Source organism: Aphelocoma coerulescens, chromosome 23 (assembly GCF_041296385.1).
Source record: "Aphelocoma coerulescens isolate FSJ_1873_10779 chromosome 23, UR_Acoe_1.0, whole genome shotgun sequence".
Taxonomy (NCBI): domain Eukaryota; kingdom Metazoa; phylum Chordata; class Aves; order Passeriformes; family Corvidae; genus Aphelocoma; species Aphelocoma coerulescens.
In genome coordinates this window covers 5,835,141-5,854,595 of record NC_091036.1, presented here as the reverse complement: position 1 = coordinate 5,854,595, position 19,455 = coordinate 5,835,141, and the positions used below count along the sequence as shown (strand labels likewise).

At 48.2% G+C, this 19,455-nt stretch overlaps 1 protein-coding gene across 3 annotated transcripts in view; it reads right to left on the bottom strand.

Moving 5' to 3' along the window:
- NFYC (nuclear transcription factor Y subunit gamma) overlaps positions 1 to 19,050 on the bottom strand; it is a 31,137-nt gene extending 12,087 nt beyond the window's left edge. For 2 of the 3 annotated variants that reach the window (XM_069035856.1, XM_069035858.1), the window contains exons 1-3: positions 13,889 to 14,022; positions 4,025 to 4,137; positions 599 to 670 (exon numbers count right to left, since the gene is read on the bottom strand). In XM_069035856.1, the coding sequence (XP_068891957.1) occupies positions 599 to 670; positions 4,025 to 4,129 (177 nt within the window). In that variant the 5' untranslated portion in view covers positions 4,130 to 4,137; positions 13,889 to 14,022. Of the gene's footprint in view, positions 1 to 598; positions 671 to 4,024; positions 4,138 to 13,888; positions 14,023 to 18,902 lie in introns of those variants that run through there. The other variant, XM_069035857.1, reaches the window with a different exon arrangement.
- Between the last annotated feature and the right edge of the window lie 405 nt (positions 19,051 to 19,455).

Sequence of the window (19,455 nt, the reverse complement as noted above, 5' to 3'; positions counted from 1 at the left end):
TCCAGGTCACCCCCCTAAATTATTGCTTATTTTTCCGTAAGAAACTAAAATAAGTGGCACAAATTTAAGTGATGTCAATCCACTGGGATCAAACCCATGTTATCCACCTGAATTATGGCTTAGTTTTCCATAAAAAAGTGAATTAAGGGGCACAAAAAACCACTCTAAACCTTTGTGAGAGTGGAGAAAAACAAAGAGGGACCTTGAGAAAAGACAGTTAAGCCCTAAGGGAAACAGGAAATAGCCAGAATTATTTTTGTATTTATTATCCCCCTTAAAGTGGGATTTATCACAAGAAAACAAAACTGCAAAAACCTTCATCAAAATCCCAAATGTTTCTGCTTTCCCAGTTCGGTTTAATTACACAAGGCCAGGGAATTTTGTTAAAAAACGCTTTAAAAATAATAATAATAATAATGAGAAGAATACTGAATTTCAAGGAATTATAGGTAAAATATCCAGGAAAAGGACCATCAATATTCCAGGTAAAAATCCTGAATGATAAAAAATATGTATGAAATAAACAATAAATATAAAATATATTTATATTTTAACATCTATCAAATAAATAAGAAATAATATATTAAATCCTGAATACCTTCACATCTTCATCCAGCTTCATGATCTTCTTAATCCGAGCCAAGGGCAGCTCCTGAACTCTGAAGTCTTTCTGCAGAGAGATTTGAGAGACTTTTTACTGGTATTTAACTGAAAATAAAGGTAAAAAACTTAAAACAGGTCTGTGTTTTCTAGAATTGAGCTGGTTAAAATCAAATTTATTCTCTTTCAGGTGTGGCAGCTCTTCCTGAGGGCTGGGAATTCTCCTTTTTCTATTTTTTACTGATGTAATCCTTCTGTCAGACACTTACATTCATTATTTCACTTCTGAGCTGAAGTTTTCCTGAAGGACAGAATGTTTCTGCTGTCACACATTTATCCATCTATTTATATTTGAGACAACTAATTCAATTATGCTTCCTGGGCCTCAGAAACCATTGGAATTTACAAAAAATCACAGGAGAACATGAAGGCAAACAAGAGCTGGATGAAATCCTGCCTTTATTTGGACTTCTCTGTTGCCAAATCCCAATTTCGGTGTTAAAAACCTTGCAAGAACCTGGTTCAAAAGACCAGTTTTATGTTTTCAGGTGGATTTTTCCCCGTTTTCCAGTCAGGAATGGTGATTTAGGAGCCTGGATCATCCTGCCCTGAGACATCACTGAGCCCAAATTTGCACCCACGCATTCCCTGGAGAGAATTCCTGGGCTCAGGAAACCACCAAGAGGCTTCTCCCTTCCCTGAAGAGAAAAAGTGGAATTAAAATAAATAAATAAATCCAGTGTATTTCTGCCAGGAACCTCTTAAAAAAGGGAGAAAGGCTGAGGCTACATCCCACTGCATCAGGAATGCAGAATTCCTACTCACAAAAGACTTCTAAAAAAGAATAAAAAAAAAATCTTCCCTTCTTAACAAAAAATGTCATAGGAAAATAATGGGGAAGTCATTTCTCCGGGGGAAAAAAGCACTGCAGGATGTGTTAGGGAAACAAAAGAGGGGGAAAACGCTGAAAATGCTGGTTTTTATTCGAAATTTCTGTTCTGTGTTTCTTTCCTGTGAAGAAAAATGTGCGTGGCCCAGCCAGCATTTCAGCAGGGGCATTTTATTGAATTAACATCCAGCACATTTATATATATCTATATACATTGTTTTATATATATATATGTATATAATTAAAAGGCATTTTTGTGCCTCATTCTGCAGAGAAACCTGAGTGTGTTGCTCCTGCTGCAAATCAGAATTAATTTGTTGTGGGGCTGTCCCATCCTGATGGAGAATGTGGAATTTTGAAAGATTTGGGGCAATAAAAGGGCTGGGACCTGTCCTTAAACACACACCATGTTCAGGGACCACGACATAAACAACTGAAGGGGTTGCCAGGACACAGAAAAATATCCTAAAGGGGTTTTTTTTGTTGTTATTCTTGGCTTTTTACTCTTTTTTCCCCTCAGCTCTTTCCTTTTTAAAGGGCCTCGTGAACTTCGAGTATCACAGAAAGCTGAGGGGAAAATTTTTAATTTGCACCACTTAAGTTTTAATATCCACTTTTATGAAGTCTGAGGAGACACGAACAGGTAAAATAATATTAAAATCTTTAGATTTAGAGAAAAAAAATCAGGAAAATTCCATCTCCTTTATTCCTTTAAGGCAGCCAGGCCACGTCCCATAAATCAGAAGGAGCAGCACGGTGGGGAAGGGAGGCAGGAGCAGCACTGGCCCCCACCCAGCAGGAAAAGCTTCAGACACCAATTCCTCATCTTTTCTTTTCTCCAAATTAGGCCTCGCTGTCTCCACAGGCCTCTTGTGGAGCTGAAATGCTGAGCTCAGCCTAGGCCTGGTTCTTATTTCTCCGGGATTGCGCTGCATCCTTCCCTTCTTTAAACACAATTTGCTCTTGTTGGTTTTTTCCCCTGAATTTTAACCACCAAAAAAAGCACAAAACCAGGCAGAAATAGCCTCAAAAAATCAGGGGACCAACACAATTTTCACTCCCTGCTCTGCCACTTTTACACCCACATCCACGGGAGCAATTTCAAGAATAAAGAGAATAAATTCCAGGATTTGACTGCACAGCGCTGGGATGTTTTCCTGTTATCCCTCTTCCTTCCCTGCCCTCAGCTCCATTTCCAATGACTCCTGAGCTTGCAAAGCAATAAATAGATCCCACTGACAGTTAAAAATTAAGCTGCCCATACTTGATAAGCTGCATAATAAACCCCTTTCATGTGGAGATGAAACTCCAGCTCCTGAACACAAGAATTCGCCGTGCTGAAAGAGGAAAGTAATTAATTCTGGTTATGCATACAAATTTCTACATCTGTTTCTTTAATCAACTATCTGCACACAGGCTGCAAAAAGCAGCTTATCTTGGGCCTGGTGGATTGGGGGGTTTTTTACTTTGAAGAGCCTGGCTTGGACTGGAGTTCTTTTGTTTTCAGCTGCATTAAAAGCACCAGGAGAGTGATTTTGGGCCCGTTGGATCACAGGAATCCATCAATCTCTCTTCAAAAAGTAATTTTTATTACGTGCCCTTGTTCCCACACCTCTTGTGGGGCTGGAAGAAAATAGAAGCTGCTTAGTCCAGTTGTTATTCTCAGCCTAGACGGGATTTTTTTTAATCAAACGTCTTTAATTTAATAAAGCACCTGATAATGACACACTTGGCATTTGAGTGATTTCAGCACTTCAGGGTTGTCCAAGGAGGTGGTTCTGGACTAGGGCAGGAGCCTAAACTCAAAAGTTCATTCACAAAATTGGAATTAACAGGGAATTTAGGGAGGAGGGAAGAGACTAAGCCGTATTTTGTCAGTAAAAACTCGGTGTGGACAAGGGTTCCCTCACATGTTTATAATTCAGAATATGAACAGCAGCACAATGGGAGGTTTATCCTCAAATCCCTCAATCTTCTGCCACCTAAAGCAGCCTCTGGCATCTCCTCGTCCACCTGTAGCTGTTTTAGAATCCCATCTCTTTTCCCCAAGAGGAATTTCCCTGAAATTCCCTAGGATGCAGCCACCTAGAGCCTGTTAAAAGAACTTTTAAATCACTTTTGGGGTGTTGTTTTAGCCCAGAAGGAGCTGCAGGTTTGACTTCCACCCCAGACAGGTGAACTCCCCATCCCTGGAATGTTCCAGGCCTGGCTGGACAGGGCTTGGAGCAAGCTGGGATAGTGGAAGGTGCAACAGGGATGATCCTTAAAATCTTTTCCAAGCTAAACCATTCCATGATTTTATGACTCTGCCACAATTCCATTGGTATCTCCAGTTTTTGGGAAATCCCCTGTGGCTGAGGGATTATTGATCACTTCCTAAACCACCTTATCCCATATAAACACCCAATTTCCCGGATCCTGGAGCAGGAACACTTTCAAGCCGAGCTTTATTTTGACGGGAATTTTTGGGAATGGTTTTTTTGGGAATGACAGGAATGGTTTTTTGGGAATACACCAATCCCTGGGGACACTCACCACGGTAAGGTTGCGGATCTCCTCCATGACCCGTGGCCAGAAGGACTGGAGGCTCTGCTGGGCATCGCTGTTCCCGGCCGTGCCAAAGCCGCCGTCCGTGGACATCCTGGGAGCTGGGAGAGGAAAAAAAAACAGGAATGAGCGAGGAGGGAGAGCAGGATTAAAAGCAGGAAAACTGGGAATGGCTTCAAGTTGATGGGTTTGGATTAAAGATTGGGAAGAAATTCCTTCCTGTGAGGGGCTGGGATGGATTTCCCAGAGAAGCTGTGGCTGACTTATCACTGGAAGTGTCCAAGGCCAGGTTGGAGCACTGTGGGATAGGGGAAGGAATGGGATGATCCTTAATGTCCCTCCCACCTAAACCATTCTGTGATTGTGTGATTCCATGTCCCAGGAATCCAGGAAGGGGCTAATCCCTCAGAAGAAATGCCAGCCCAGGTCTCACAGTCTCTGGAGTTGTTTTTTTTTTTAATTAAATTTATTTTTCCATAAAAAAAGTACAATAAACATTTCATTCTGTGCCTGTTTGACACTAAAGTGTCACTTTTTGTGGCTTTCCAGCAGTTTTCAAATTCCTCTTTTCCTCGAGTAGGATCAACAGGAGGAATTAGCAGTCTGTACAATGCAGGATACCAAAAGCAGGAAGATTTAAATTCCAAATCTTTTGATTGAAGCCCCCATGGCCATGATTTAGCCTTGGGTGTTACAAATCTGCTTATTTATTCCAGAGGGTGTCCGTGCATCCAGGCAGACTGGGATCTCTGCAAACAGCTTTAGTGTCCCGAGAAGGAATAAGGTGAAAACAAAGGGAAAATACCTGGGATCAGCCTCTCCCTATATCCAGGTGAGGAGGGATGAGGAGGTTGGGACACTCAGCACTCACTGACCTCACCCTTGCTGGCCCAGTGACGTTTTCCAGGTCTGGTTCAGCTCCCAGCTGACACCAGTTTTCCCCCTCAATAAATCCCTGGATCGAGCTGTACCTTTGGGACAAGGAATTCTAATTCCAGTTAATACTAACACCACGCTGGACACACAACTTGGGAATCCCTGGGAACACCAGGACCAGCCTTTCTGGCTTCCTCTGTGACAGGAGCATGTGGCTCCAGCAGAATTCCCAACCCTGGAAGGATTGGGAAGAAGACACAGCCCAAAAGGATGGAACTTGGTGCTTTCCAGGTGCTGGGAGCAGCTTGGGAATTCTGGGATGGCCACCAGAACATCAAACACCCGGAGCAGCTCCAAAATATCCAGGAATGACACAGATCCCATGGATGGAAAACAAATCTCTCCCACCACAGGATGGATTTTCCACAGGGAAGGATCTCCAGGATATTTGTGTGTCTTTTTTCCATGACACGGTGATCCATGAGCAGATTCCCCTCTGGAAACAGGCCCAGGAATCAGCCAGGAATTCCCAAACCTACTCCAGCCAGGAATTCCAAAATCCACTATTCCAAAGCAAGGAGGATCCCTAAAATGGCATTAAGGGGTCATGCCAGACAATCCTGCAGCCCACACTTCCCAAGGAATACTTGGAATGGTTCTATTTTAATTCCACACTTTTCCAAGGAAGACTTGGAATGGTTCTATTTTAATTCCACACTTTTCCAAGGAAGACAGGGAATGGTTCTGTTTTAATTCCACCCTTCCCAAGGAATACTGGAATGGTTCTGTTTTAATTCCACACTTTTCCAAGGAAGACAGGGAACAGTTGTATTTTAATTCCAGCAACCTGGGCGTGGGAAGAGCCAGAGGGAATTTGACAAGGAAAAAAAGGTCAGGGAATTGTATTTTCAGTCTCAGAGCAAGACAGGAAGAATTCCAGGTGAAGGAACCTCTGGAATTCAGTGACTGACACATTTCTTGCTGACTCTTCCACAATTATTTGCATGAGAATAGAACCTGCCCACAAACTGAGATATTTCAAGTATTTATAAGAAAATCACAGATAAAAATTATTCTAATGAGGGTTTAATTGGCATTTGGATCTCCCCCACCTCCATCAGCATTGTCAAAAAATAGTTTTGGGATAAAAAACCCAATCCTTGGGAGCTGTTTTGGCCTGGGAATATTTCAATATTCCTGACACTGGAATTTGGTGTGAGAGGAGATGCAATTCCTCTTGGATACAAGGAACATGACTTTTAAAAACCAGAAATGATTTGCATTTCTCCTATTTAAATACAGCACTGGAACATAACACTGCCCAGAATCCCAGGAAAACAACAGGTTAAAATGAAAGGAAAAAAGGGAATGGAAGAAAGAGGAAGAGAATTTCACCAGCACTGAATTTCTTGCATTAAATTCTGCCTCCAGATATAACTAAATATGCAGATTTCAGGATTTCAGAAATGGTTTACTCTGGTCATCTATAATATAAAAAATAAACAAAAAATTCCTATTTTTAAGTTAAACAAAAGATTTCAGAACAATGGGACAATTCCTGCTTTCCGTGGCTGTTTAGAATCATTTTATGATAAACTGAGTGAAAAGTAAAAACAGAGGCAGCAACAGGCTGGAAAACCTACAGAATAAAATCACTATAAACCCCAAAATCCAAGGTTCAAAGTGCTCAGAACACTACAGGAATTTCTCCCAATTAAAATATGGATATGGGAATGGTTTGGAGGTGCTGAAGAGGATTGGGAGGAAAGGGAAAAACCCCAAACTGTGACACAAAGCTCCAGAGCTGGCTCTGAGAGAGAAACCTCGCTAAGGACCCATTCCTGGGCAATTAGGGGAATTCCTTCTCCTCCTTGAAAACTCATCCCAGGATTAGAGCTGGCAAAAAACTCACTCGGGATGAGATGAGAGCTCAGCAGGGCCAGAGGAATCCTTGGATTTTGTACCTGTGTGGGTTTTTCATCTGGGAAGTTTTATGGGGGAATTTTCCAGCTTCACTCTGCTCCATCCAGCCCGATTTCCTTCCTCAGGATCCCTGAGCTCACCCAACGAAGGCTCCCAAGAGCAAAGTGGCTCCTCCAACCTCAAATTCTGCTGGAAAACAGGGAAAGGCTGGAGCTGGGCCAGGGGGGATTCAGGTTGGATTTAGGGAAAGGTTCTTCCCCCAGAGGGTGCTGGGGCACTGCCCAGGCTCCCCAGGGAATGGGAACATTCCCAAGGCTGCCAGAGCTCCAGGAATGTTTGGACAGTGCTGCCAGGGATGCCCAGGTTGGGGCTGGACTGGATGATCCTTGTGGATCCTTCCAGCTCAGGATATTCCCAGGTGTGCTGGGATGAGCTGAGCCACCCCAAATCCAGGCTGGGAGATGCTCCTGCAGGACAATCCCAATGAGGAGGCTCACGGACACAGCTCCGAGGGAGACACCAGCAAGGAAACAACCCCTTCCCAAAAACCCAACCCCACCCAGCAAGGAATGAGGGAAGAGCTTTCCCAGAGAGCTGCCCCATGATTCCTCAAAGTGTCCAAGGCCAGCTTGGATGGAGCTTGGAGCAACCTGGGATAGTGGAAAGTGTCCCTGGGGGTGGAATCCCCTTTAATCCAAACCATCCTGGGATCCTGGAACACCAGGGAAAGCTGGGATTCACCTCCAACCCATCCACAAAACCTGGGATATTTCCAGGCAGGAAAACATTTTGTCTTTCCAGACTGAGGGGAAAAAGAAAAGCCAGGAAAAGCTGAGGCCTCGCTGCCTGAGGTGAATCCAGAGCAGATTCCCAGGAATATCCCAGCAGTTTTTCTGCTCACCAGAGCACAACGCCTCTGACAAACATTAAAATTCCCAAATCCTGAGGCAGCTGACGAAACCTGGAAGAGCTTCACTTCATGGGAGAGCAAAGGCAACGTGAAGAACCTTTGGATGGGGATTTTTTGGGGGGTTATTTTTGAACAAATGCTGCTTCCTGCTCTTTTCTGGGCACCCTGGGAAGAGGGAAGCAGCCAAACCCCTTGGAAAATCTGCCACTTCAGCTCCTGGAAAACACAACCTACAGGAAAATCACAAATAAACCCAAAATCTCCAAGCCTGCAATTCCAGCCTGAGCAGTATCCAGACTTTTTGCCTGGAAAAACAGCAGGAGCAGCCCACCAGATCCATGTTGCAGCTGCATTCCCAGGCATCCAAGTGAGGTAGGAATGGGAATAACGTCCCCATCCACAATTTTTGCCGGCTTTTAAACCATTCCCAAATTCCCCTTGAGTTAGAAATCAACCAAAGAGGCTGGAGGGCAGCTCCAAATGAAATTTACCCAAATATTCCAAGGGATATGCCAACAGGGAATGCCAGAGGGAAGGAATGAGCCTCAGGGAAGAAGGAGGAACTCAGCAGCATCCCACAGATCCTGGTAGGATCAGAAATTCCACACAAAACAGCCACATCCCCACGATTATGGGGAAAATCCCATTTTTTTTTTTTTCCACAGAAGAAGCAGCACATTCCATGCAAGGATCCTAAAAAATGGTTAAACCTGAAACACAATGAAAAATTCCACGAAATGAGGCACAAACCCCAAAAGTTTTGCCTTGACATCCTTAAATGAGGGCTACAAATAAGGATAAACCACAAATATTTCTGGAAAAAATTCCCCCCACAACCTCATCCGGATCCTACCACGTGACAAATAGAGATTTAACAACTCCACATAGGGTTTAAAAAGCTCCCAATCCTCCAAAAAAACTCCCATAAAACTCTTCCAAAGTGGTTTTACAAAAGCCACTATCCCACAAAACTCCCAAGTTAATTATTAGGAAAAAAAACAAAGGGGAATTTCTTTGCTTCTTTCCTCCTTTTCTGTGTTTTAAAGATGAAATTTTACCTGGCAAAAAATAAAAGCCAACAGCACAACACCCAGAAAAACCCGCAAAGAATAAAAAAATAGCCCCAAAAGTGAATATTTAATTCAATATTATTCATGGAATAACAGCTCATTCATTTCCACGACGCTTCCAAACAACCTGGAGGCTGCTGGAGACACAAAGTGCCAGAAATGGAGAGGTTTTTAGCTTTAATTTTTTAATTTTGAGGGTTTTTAGTGGCTTTGGGAGGTGGCAGCAGCGGTGGGAAAAGATTTAATTGTGTTGGAGATCAATGGTTTCTCCTTCCACCTCAATATCCAGGCTCGAATAGGCAAAATTATTAAATTTAAAAGGATTTAGAGCCACTCCTGCACCACAGATTTCTTTTTTTTTTTGCTGAACAAATCTTGCCATCTAAAAAAATTCCGATTTTTGCAGATTCCACTGCAGCAGCTGGAAAAGAATCCCAGGATTTGGCCCTGCTGGAGTGAAAGGGAAGCCTCGGGTTGTGGCATGCAGGGAGCTGGGATTACACCACACAAGGCTTTGGTTCCCAATGTTTTGAAGGAAAATCCTGGGAATGGGGCTTGCCAAACCCATCCCAAGGAGCACCAACATCCACAAGGACTCAGCCCAGCCTGGTGTGTCCCAAGAAAGGCTCTGCCTGGAAAATATTCCCTGGAAAAGCGCTGGGGGAACAGATTTCTACGGTGGGGTTTGGGATCAGCTTTGGAGAAACCCAATCCACAAATCATGGAATGGTTTGGGTGGGAAAGGGAACTTCAATCCCATCCTGTTGCAGCCCTGCCATGGGCAGGGACATTTTCCCTATCCCACTGCTCCAGCCTGGCCTTGGACACTTCCAGGGAACTGAGGGCAGCCAGAGCTTCCCTGGGAATTCCATCCCAGCCCCTCCCCACCCTCAGAATTCTTCAAGAATTCCTTCCCCAAATCCCATCTATCCCTGCCCTCTGCCAGTGGGAATCCATTCCCCCCTTACCCTGTCCCCTCATCCCTTATCCCAAATCCTTCTCCAGCTCCCAAAGTTGTCAGAAGAAAAAAGGAAGCAGGAGAACTTCACAAATGAAACCGAATTTAAGCACTGAACCCACAGCACCACTGTAATTATTGAACCATCAAAACTTCCAGCATTATGGACGGGCAAGAAATGAAAAATAAACAAAGAAAGAAAGAAAACCAATCAGAATTCTTACAGCTTTTTTCAAGTTGCACACTGATTTATTTCATCCAAAGAAGATTCTATAAAATGAGGTTATAAAATCCAGCTGGGGAAAGGGGATGGACACAAACTCAGGGGGAGGCTGAGGTTCTGCTCTCGATGAAAACCACAAAACCTCCCCTTTTTAAACATTTTCAAGCAAGTTTTTAAACATTTTCGAACCAAATTTTTAAGAAGTTGAAAGAATTAAATGCTGCACTGAGTGACCCAGGGTTTAGGTAAAGGAGGAAGCTGCAAATCAGAGTTTAAGTTGTGTTGAGCTTGGAAAAATAAACACCTGACCACTCCAGGAGCCTCCCAGCCACTTTTCCCAGGAATATTTAGGATGATTCCACCTTCAAACTCCATAAATCCTCCACCACATTCCCTCTGCTTCCATCCTCTGACTGAACCAACCCCAAACTGGGCGAGAGGGATCTGGATCCCAACTTCCAACTCTTTCTCCCAGGGAAATTTTGGGTCAAATAAATGATTTTAAGGGGCTGCAGGGCTCTATATATTTATATAAATTCACTTATTTCTGGACCTATTGATAGAGAAATATCTATTTATTTCTATTATTCTAGATAATATTTAATATTCCTATTACTGTCTTCACTCAATTTGATAAATTAAATCATCAAATGGCACCTTCCAAAAGTTAAAATTAATTATTTTCACAGAGATCACCTCAAGTTTTTCCCTCCTGCTTAAATCAAGCCCAACCTGAAGTGCTAAACAAGCAGCCAGGATGGTTTAATTTCTTTTTTTTTTCCTCTTTTCTTCTGTTTTTTATTGAAATAAAAATGCTTTGGTGTTATAAAGATGCAAATTTCCCCACTTCTGGGTCACCTTCATGGCGTGGAAAGGGAAAAGTCCTGCTCTGATTTGAGCAGGAAGTGACCAAATAAACAGAAACCAAAAGAAAATGCCCTCAGTGAAACGTCAGCATTTGGAAAACCTTTGGGTTTTGGGAACAAATCCCCAAAAAAAATCTCCTTTTTGATCTCCTAGGATGCTTTGGAGACGTCCTGAAGTTTGTTCTTGCTGTCAGTGCCCCTTGTTGTGGTTTTTAACCCTCTGAAATAGCAGGGAAATTATTCTTGATCATAATGAAAGAGCTTAACTAATTAAAGAGCTTTAACATTTTAAATAATTCATGACTTCAGGCTCCAAAAAAATCACCCAATTTAATTCATTTACAACACAAGAAGGCCTGAAATGAAGAAACCACCTCATGAGCCAACATAATTAAAATACAGCTGTCACCCCCATTATATAAACACAAGATATTAACCTGATTAAATGAAATAAAACCCAAATTCAGTGGCTGGAAAGGTGACCTCGTGTAGGCACCCAAAGCCCTCCCACACAAGCAATGTCCCCTCCCCAAAAATGTCCCCAACACCTTCACTGCTTTCACTGGTGGAAAAAACAAGGGTGGAGAAGTCAATGAAATTAAAAATAAAGCCTGAAATTCCAGGTTAAAAATCTTAGGAGGAAGTAAAAAAATAAAATTCACAGGAAAAAAGCCTCCTGGAAAAGCAAACTCGTGGAAAATCAAGGTAGAAAATCCATCTTCTGGACAATAAAAGTGGGAAACCAAAGTCTTAGAGAATGAAGCTAAAAAAAAAAAAAAATCAAACTCCTAGAGAGTAAAGCTAAAAAAATTAATTCATAGAGAATAAAGCTAAAAAATGAAATTTATATAGAGAATAAAGCTTAAAAAATACGAAATTTATATAGAAAATAAAGCTAAAAAAATATGAAATTTATATAGAAAATAAAGCTAAAAAATGAAATTTATACTGAGAATAAAGCTAAAAAACTAGAAAACCAAACTTATATAGAGAATAAAGCTAAAAAATGAAATTTATATAGAGAATAAAGCTAAAAAATCAAACTTATATAGAGAATAAAGCTAAAAAATTGAAATTTATATAGAGAATAAAGCTAAAAAAATGAAATTTATATAAAGAATAAAGCTTAAAAAATGAAATTTATATAGAGAATAAAGCTAAAAAATGAAACTTATATAGAAAATAAAGCAAAAAAATGAAATTTATACAGAGAATAAAGCTTAAAAAATCAAACTTCTATAGAGAATAAAGCTAAAAGATCAAACTTATATGGAGAATAAAGCTAAAAAATTGAATTGATATAAAGAATAAAGCTAAAAAATCAAACTCCTAGAGAATAAAACAAAACAATCAAACTTCTAGGGAATAAAACTTCTAGAAAACAACAACAAAAAAATCCCTGGAGATCTCTGGAGCAGAGGGGACACCCAAACTTCACTCCTTAAAATGGGACCTTCCTACCCCTCCACTTCTGGGAGGGGGAAAAAAAAACCCCTCAGGAACTGGAATAATTTGTTAATAAATCCATTTCCAGATTTCCCAGGCTCTTCCTGCTGCTCTTGACCCAGAAAGATCAAGCAGCACCTACTCTTCCCCAGCCTCCTGCAAGCTGAAGCACGAAAAATTCGCCAAATATTGGGTGCAACCAAGATTTCTGCAGGATTTTTCTTCTAATTTATGGGAGCTGCAGGTTGCCCTCGTGTCCTGCCAACACTAAAAAGCTGGATATACCCTAATTCCAAGGGAAATATATTTAAATATCTCATTTTTTGCTCCATGATGCTGACAATGACCTTCATCCTCACAGCTCCAGAAGTTCTTCTAACATTCTTTAATTATTAAGAGGTGCTTTTTGGGGACGTTTCTCCTCCTGCTCCCTCCTCACACCAAAACTGTGACAACGCCAAGAAGTTGAAGAACCCCAAGATAAGGTGATGGGAGGCTTAATTTTTAATTAAAACACCCCCAAATAACACCGGGAACGAAGCTGAAACCCAAGGAAATCCTGACAGGAGGCAAAGCTCAGGTTCAAGGGCCTGGCCCCGTGTTCTCCAACCCTTACAAGAAGAACTCGTACGATCTAATTATCCTTAATTTTCCAACACAGCGCTTCTAAGGTCAACAATCAGCGATCAGGAAAGGGGGGAAAAAATGATGTTTTTTCACCCTGACAGGGACAGGACGGGAAAAAGCATCTCGGAGGAGCAGGAATGTCCACGATGTGCTCGCCGAAACCCAACTTTCATCCTAATCTCCCAACTATTCCCCGTGTCCTTGATGCCCTCGGCCACCGCGAGCAGCTCCATTTTTCCCCCCCCTTCTTTTCTCTTCTCTCTTTCTCTCTCTCTCTCTTTTTTTTTTTTTTTTTCTGTCGGTCCAAAGTGCCGCAAACAAACTTTGTCCTTCAGAGTGGCGGCTCGGAGCGCTGGGATTTCAAGGTCACTCGTGCAGGCCCCGCTCCAAGTTGGGCTGCGGCGGCGGAGCGCGGCCGGCCGGGGCTCGGGGGGCCCCGGGGAGCCCTCAGCCCCCTCCGGGCCGCCAACCCCCGGCTGCCCCCGCTCCCCCCCGCCGGCCCCCGCGGCTCCCGTGACCTTCGGCGCTGAGTTCCCGAGAAAAGCGACAACAAAGGGCTGCCAGCACACGCCGGGAGTTTGGGGGTGTCGCGGCTCCGCTGTCTCCCCCCCCCCCCAACCCCGGCCCCGCGGGGCGCATCGCGGCCAGGCCGAGGGCAGCGGGGGAGCTCCCGCCGTGCTCGGGGCACCCCGGCGTGGGGGCGCCGCTGCTTTGTCCACCCCATCACTGCCCTCACGCCGTTACCGGCGCTGGGGGTGGCTCGGCGGGGAGCCGCGGGCAGCACCGGGGGTTCAACCCCAAACCCCAAGGCGAGCACCTCCCGGCGCGCTACCTTCCCCCCCCCCCTCCCCCCCGCACCGGGACACACGAGCATCCCCCGCCGCCGCGGCCTGTCCCCGGCGCCCGGGCCGCCCTCCCCCGCCGCCACCGCAGCAGCAGCGCCCCGGACTCACCGCCGGCCGTGCCCGCGGCCGGGGGTTCCCCGCCATGGCTTTGTCTTTGAGTGACCCCGGGAGCCGCGGGAGCCCCCCCCGGGCCGGGCCGTGCCCGCGGCCCCTTTAACGGCGGCGGCCCCGCGCGCCCCGCTGCGCGCGCCCGGCCCGCCCCGCGCCCGCGCCCATTGGCTGCGCGCCCCGCGGCCGCGCTCTCCCATTGGCTGCGCGCCCCGCGGCCCCGCGCTCCCATTGGCCGGCGCCGCGGCGCAGCCTCGCCGGCCGCTTCCTGCTTTAAAGTTACCTTGAGCGGCGGCCGCAGGGGTCAGGCAAGCCCCGCCCACCAGCCCCGCCCCGATTGGCCGCCTCGCCTCCTATTCAAACGCCTGAGGAGGCTGGCGGGAGCGGCCGCTGATTGGTCCGCGCGCCTGTCAATCACGGCGGTTCCCGCCACACCTTCGCGGCGGGGCGCGGGGCCGCACGTGCGCGCGGCGGGGCGGGAGCGCGCGCGGTTGGATCCCGGAATTCCGGAATTTTTGGGACCTTTGGAGATCGCCCAGTGCAAGCCCACTGCCAAGGCAGGGTCACCTGGAGCAGGTGACACAGGGACACCTGTGTCCAGCCTCCGGAGAGGGAGCGTTCCAGGCGTTCCAGGGCTCCGCCACCCTCGTGGAATGAAGTTCTTCCTCAGGCGGAGGTGGAACTCGTTGTATTTTAATTTATGGCCACTGCTCCTCGTCCCGTCCCTGAACAGAGCCTGGCACCATCCCCTGACACCCCTTGGGGACATTGTATGGATTCATGGGGATCCCCTCTCAGCCTTGCCTTCTCCAGGCCCAGCTCCCGCTGTCTCTCCTCATGAGGGAGATGCTCCAGACCCCAAACCACCTCTGTGGCCTCTGCCCGACCCTCTCCAGCAGCTCCTTGCCTTGTCCTGAGTATGCCAGAACTGGACACCCTGCTGGCCACAGTCCCAGTTTGGTGCTTCCCAGTGGGAACAGGCACATTCCCTGTGGGCCGTTATCCCTGAGATCCACCAGGACCAGGGACCTGGATCCCAGAGCCCTCCCACGTGTCCGCACAGACCGACCAACAACCCATAGGATGAGGAAAAAGAAAACAGACAGGCGGCTTTTCCAACTCCCTGGCACAGCCCCTGAGCCCTGGGCAGGATGGATCCCACCAAAATTCCCGGCAGGAAGCTCAGGTGGAGGGTTCACCTCCATCACCAATCACTGCCCATCAGTTTTAACCCCCCCAGCCTCACTTTGCCCCCTCCAGCAGCACTTTGGGAGCCCTTGGATAGGACGGGAACTTTGGGAATGCTGTGGTTAAAGAACGGGAATGTCCACAATAAAAAAGTTGTCGAAACCAGGTGATATTTTAACCTCTGAACACACAAATCCCACACCCCACAATCCATCCCCCCGATGGATTTCAAGCTGCGATTCCAAGATAAAATTTCCTGCTTGGAAATAACATGCTGACGGGATTATCCAGGGGGAAAAAATATTGGGAAGCATAACCAAGGCTTGACTAGCCCTGCAGATTAAATCAGTTTGAATCTGATAAGGAGGAGAGATTAATTTAAAAACAGATCTTCCTGCTGATTTGGGGAATAGAATTGGTTAAAACATGGCTTTAAAAATAAATAAATACACTCTGTTCTCTTCCTGTGGCATTCCTGAGATAAAAACCAGAGCCTGGAAGCTGCGGAATTCTGACTATTGGAGGCATGTGAGGTACTTTGGGTGGTATGAAAAACAAACCCAGCACCTTTCCTTCGGAGCAGAGGAATGCCTTGCTGGAATGCCGGAATTCCAAGGGGTTCTGACTGACCAAACACATTCCCTTGTGCCTTGTCACATCCCAAGGAACTTAGAGCTGCTCTCCTGTGCTTGGGAATGACGGGAAGAGCCACGGGAATGACCTACAGGAACAGCTGATGCTCACGGGGTGTTTAATAATTCCTCATGACAATAAAAACTGGTTCATTTTGGGAAGCCCTGCAGTAAAGGGTTTATTTGTGGAAAAAAACCCCCACTAAATTAATTTGGGAAGCCCTAAAAGGGTTTATTTCGATCATTGCAGCTGTTCTTGCTCTGAAATCACAGAGGGTTTAGATGGGATATTGGGAAGGAGTTCTTTCCTGTGAAGGTGGGGAGGGGATGGAATGGAATTCCCAGAGAAGCTGTGGCTGTCCCTGGATCCCTGGAAGTGCCCAAGGCCAGGTTGGACGGGGCTTGGAGCAACCTGGGATAGTGGGAGCTGTCCCTGCCTGTGGAATTGGGTGGGACTGGATGGGCTTTAAGGTCCCTCCCAACCCAAACCATTCCATGAAGTACAAAGTTACTGGGAAAACACCGGGAGAAGGGAACATTCTGAACCCTGCAACCGTCACCTGCCGCTCTGAGGCACTTCTAGGAATCCCTCGCTGCCCGTGATCCCCGTGTGGCAGGAGAATGGGCTTGGACAAACAGGATTTATCTTGATTGAGCACAAAATAACGAGGGACAGACCGGCCAGGCAGGAAAAATGACCGGCTCAAGGTCACTGGCCAAGCGCAGCCACCGGAGAACCGGCGGGATCACACCTACTCCTGCTTGGAATGAGCTGCTCACTGCTGCCAGGGCTCCTGCTGGATCACAGGATCATGGAATATCCTGAGCTGGAAGGATCCACAGGGATCCTGTGATCATCCCAGCTCCTGGCCCTGCACAGACACCCCAACAATCCCACCCTGGGCATCCCTCAGAGGAAAAGGACCTCAGGGTCCTTTTGCTGATAACCAAGCTGGCCTTGGACACTTTGAGGAATCCAGGGGCAGCTCTCTGGGAAAGCTCTTCCCTCATTCCTTGCTGGGTGGGGTTGGTTTTTTGGGAAGGGGTTGTTTCCTTGCTGGTGTCTCCCTCAGAGCTGTGTCCGTGAGCCTCCTCATTGGGATTGTCCTGCAGGAGCATCTCCCAGCCTGGATTTGGGGTGGCTCAGCTCATCCCAGCACACCTGGGAATATCCTGAGCTGGAAGGATCCACAAGGATCATCCAGTCCAGCCCCAGCCTGGGCATCCCTGGCAGCACTGTCCAAACATTCCTGGAGCTCTGGCAGCCTTGGGAATGTTCCCATTCCCTGGGGAGCCTGGGCAGTGCCCCAGCACCCTCTGGGGGAAGAACCTTTCCCTAAATCCAACCTGAATCCCCCCTGGCCCAGCTCCAGCCTTTCCCTGGGGTCCTGTCCCTGGTTATGCCAGAGCCAAGTGTGACATTGTTGTCACCAAAATGCCCAACAGCACCTGGGCCCAGGTGAGCTGAGGCTGTCACAGAGCACGAGGACAAAGAGAGCCAGCAGGAACAGCCCAGTCCAAAACCAGAACCTCACTTAAGGAAAAACCTAAGGAAAGGCACAGGATGTTGCCCAGGAAGTTTGACGGCCCAGGAGGTCTGGTTTGTAGGGCTGGAGGAAAAGGTAACGAGCTCATGGGCTTTGAATTGTCCATGCTCAGACAGCAGTGGTGACAGGGATGGTTTATTCCCAAATACATGGAAAATATTCCACTCACCAACACAAATGGCTCAGAATGACTCTGAAGAGTCCCATTCCAGAAGTAGGCAGTGCTACTGCTCCTTCTTCTGCGAGCAAGCTGGAATCTGCCAGAGCTCCAGGTTCTGGAGGTGGCCCTGGGCCACAGCTCAGCCACCCCAAAGCTGTCCTGTCACCCCTCAAACACCTGCACAAGGAACCCACCTGAAGGAAATCCCACCCAGCCCTAAAGAATTCCCGGTTATCCAGGCCACACCCACACTGCTGGCAGCGCATTGTGATTTATCAGTTACCTGGGGGCATTGCTTTAATTCCCTCAGATACGGAGAAAGCAGGATTTAGGGAGACCAAAGGTGTTCTCACAGCTCTTGCTGCTTTTTGAGCACAGATTAAACAACCCCAACACCAGAAACCCACGGCTGCCCTGCCGTAGTCCTGCCCCTCTTCCTGCCAAATGTGCGAGCCTGAAGCTTCTCAAGGCTTGGATGGCAAAAATCCCAGAGACTGGTAAAACTGAATCATAAAATCATGGAATGACACAACGGTAAGGGTTGGAAGGGATCTTAAAGTATCATCCAGCGCCACCCCCTGCCATGAGCAGGGACACCTTCCACTATCCCAGGCTGCTCCAAGCCCTGTCCAACCCGGCCTTGGACACTTCCAGGGATGGGGCAGCCACAGCTTCTCTGGGCAATCCCTTCCAGCCCCTCCCCACCCTCACAGGGAAGAATTTCTTCCGAAAATCAAATCTAAACCTAAACATGCGAGCTCCTCTCTACCCCCTCCCACTCCTTTCTCAGACAAGTCAGGATCACAACCAGCCTTGGAATCACAGAACCAGGAATGGTTTAGGTGAAAGAGACCTTAAAGCTCATCCCAGTCCACCCCTGCCACGAGCAGGGACACGTTCAACTAGACCACGTTCCTCAAGGCCTTCTCCAGCCTGGCCTTGGACACTTCCAGGGATGAAACACTACAGTACATCCCTTGTGGCGGCACGGCAGATCCCACCCGCCGCCGGCCCGGGAAAGCACCGCGAGGCCGCACCGGGAGGCCTCACCGCGCCGGCCGTGAGGCAGCGCGTTCCCCGGGCGCTGCCAGCCCCGAATCCCGGGTCTCAGGTCGGGGGTCTCATCCCGGGGGTGCCAGCCCGGGGGTCTCGGGCTCCGCCAGCCCCGGGCCCGCCCGGGCCTCCCCCGACTCCGCCGCCGCCGCCGCCGCCGCCGCCCCCCCCACGCCGCGCCCGCGCGGGACAACGGTCCGCTCCCTGTCCTCTCCCCGGTCCGCGCCTCGCCGGCCAATCAGCGCCCGCCTCTCCGCGCCCGCCTCCCCCGCGCGGGCCAATCAGCGCGCGCGCCGCGGCCCGGCCAATCGCAGCGCAGCCGTTGGTGAGGGGGGGGGGGCCGCACCGAGCCCTCAGGGCCGCCCCCGCCCCGCGCCCCCTCACGGGTCGCCGCCGCCGCCGCCTCCCCCCCGCCGCGCTCCCCACGCACTCACCGGGGCGGCCGGCGCCGCGACCTCCGCCTGCTCCGCCCGGTGCCCGCGCTGCCTCCGGCGCGGCCGGCGGGAGGCGGGGGGGAAAAAGGGGGCGGCCGGAGCGGAGTGAGCGCCGAGCGGCCGAGAAACAAGATGGCGGCGGGGCCGTGAGGCGGCGGGGCGGAGGCTCCGCCCTTTTTTGTCGTCCCCCCCCCCCGACCCCGGGCTGGGCCGCGGCGGCGCGCGCGGGCGCGTGACCCGGCGGGGATCTCGCGAGATTTGCCCGGGGGGGCGGAAGTGGGCGGGGCTCATGGCGGGCGGAGGGACCGGGATGGGCCGGGATGGATCGGGACAAACCGGGACAAACCGGGAGGGATCTCGGTGGCGGCCGTGCCTTGAGGGGCAGCCAGACCCTTGCTCTGGTACAGATCTGCCCTGTTCTACCCTCCCGCGGGTCCAAGGCGCTAGGCCTGGTGTGGGGAGCCTTCCAGTGTTTTTCCTGCTTTATAAAAAAAAAAAAAAAAAAGCAGGAATGCTGGGATGTTTTCCAAGCTTGTTTGCTTCTCTGTGGAGT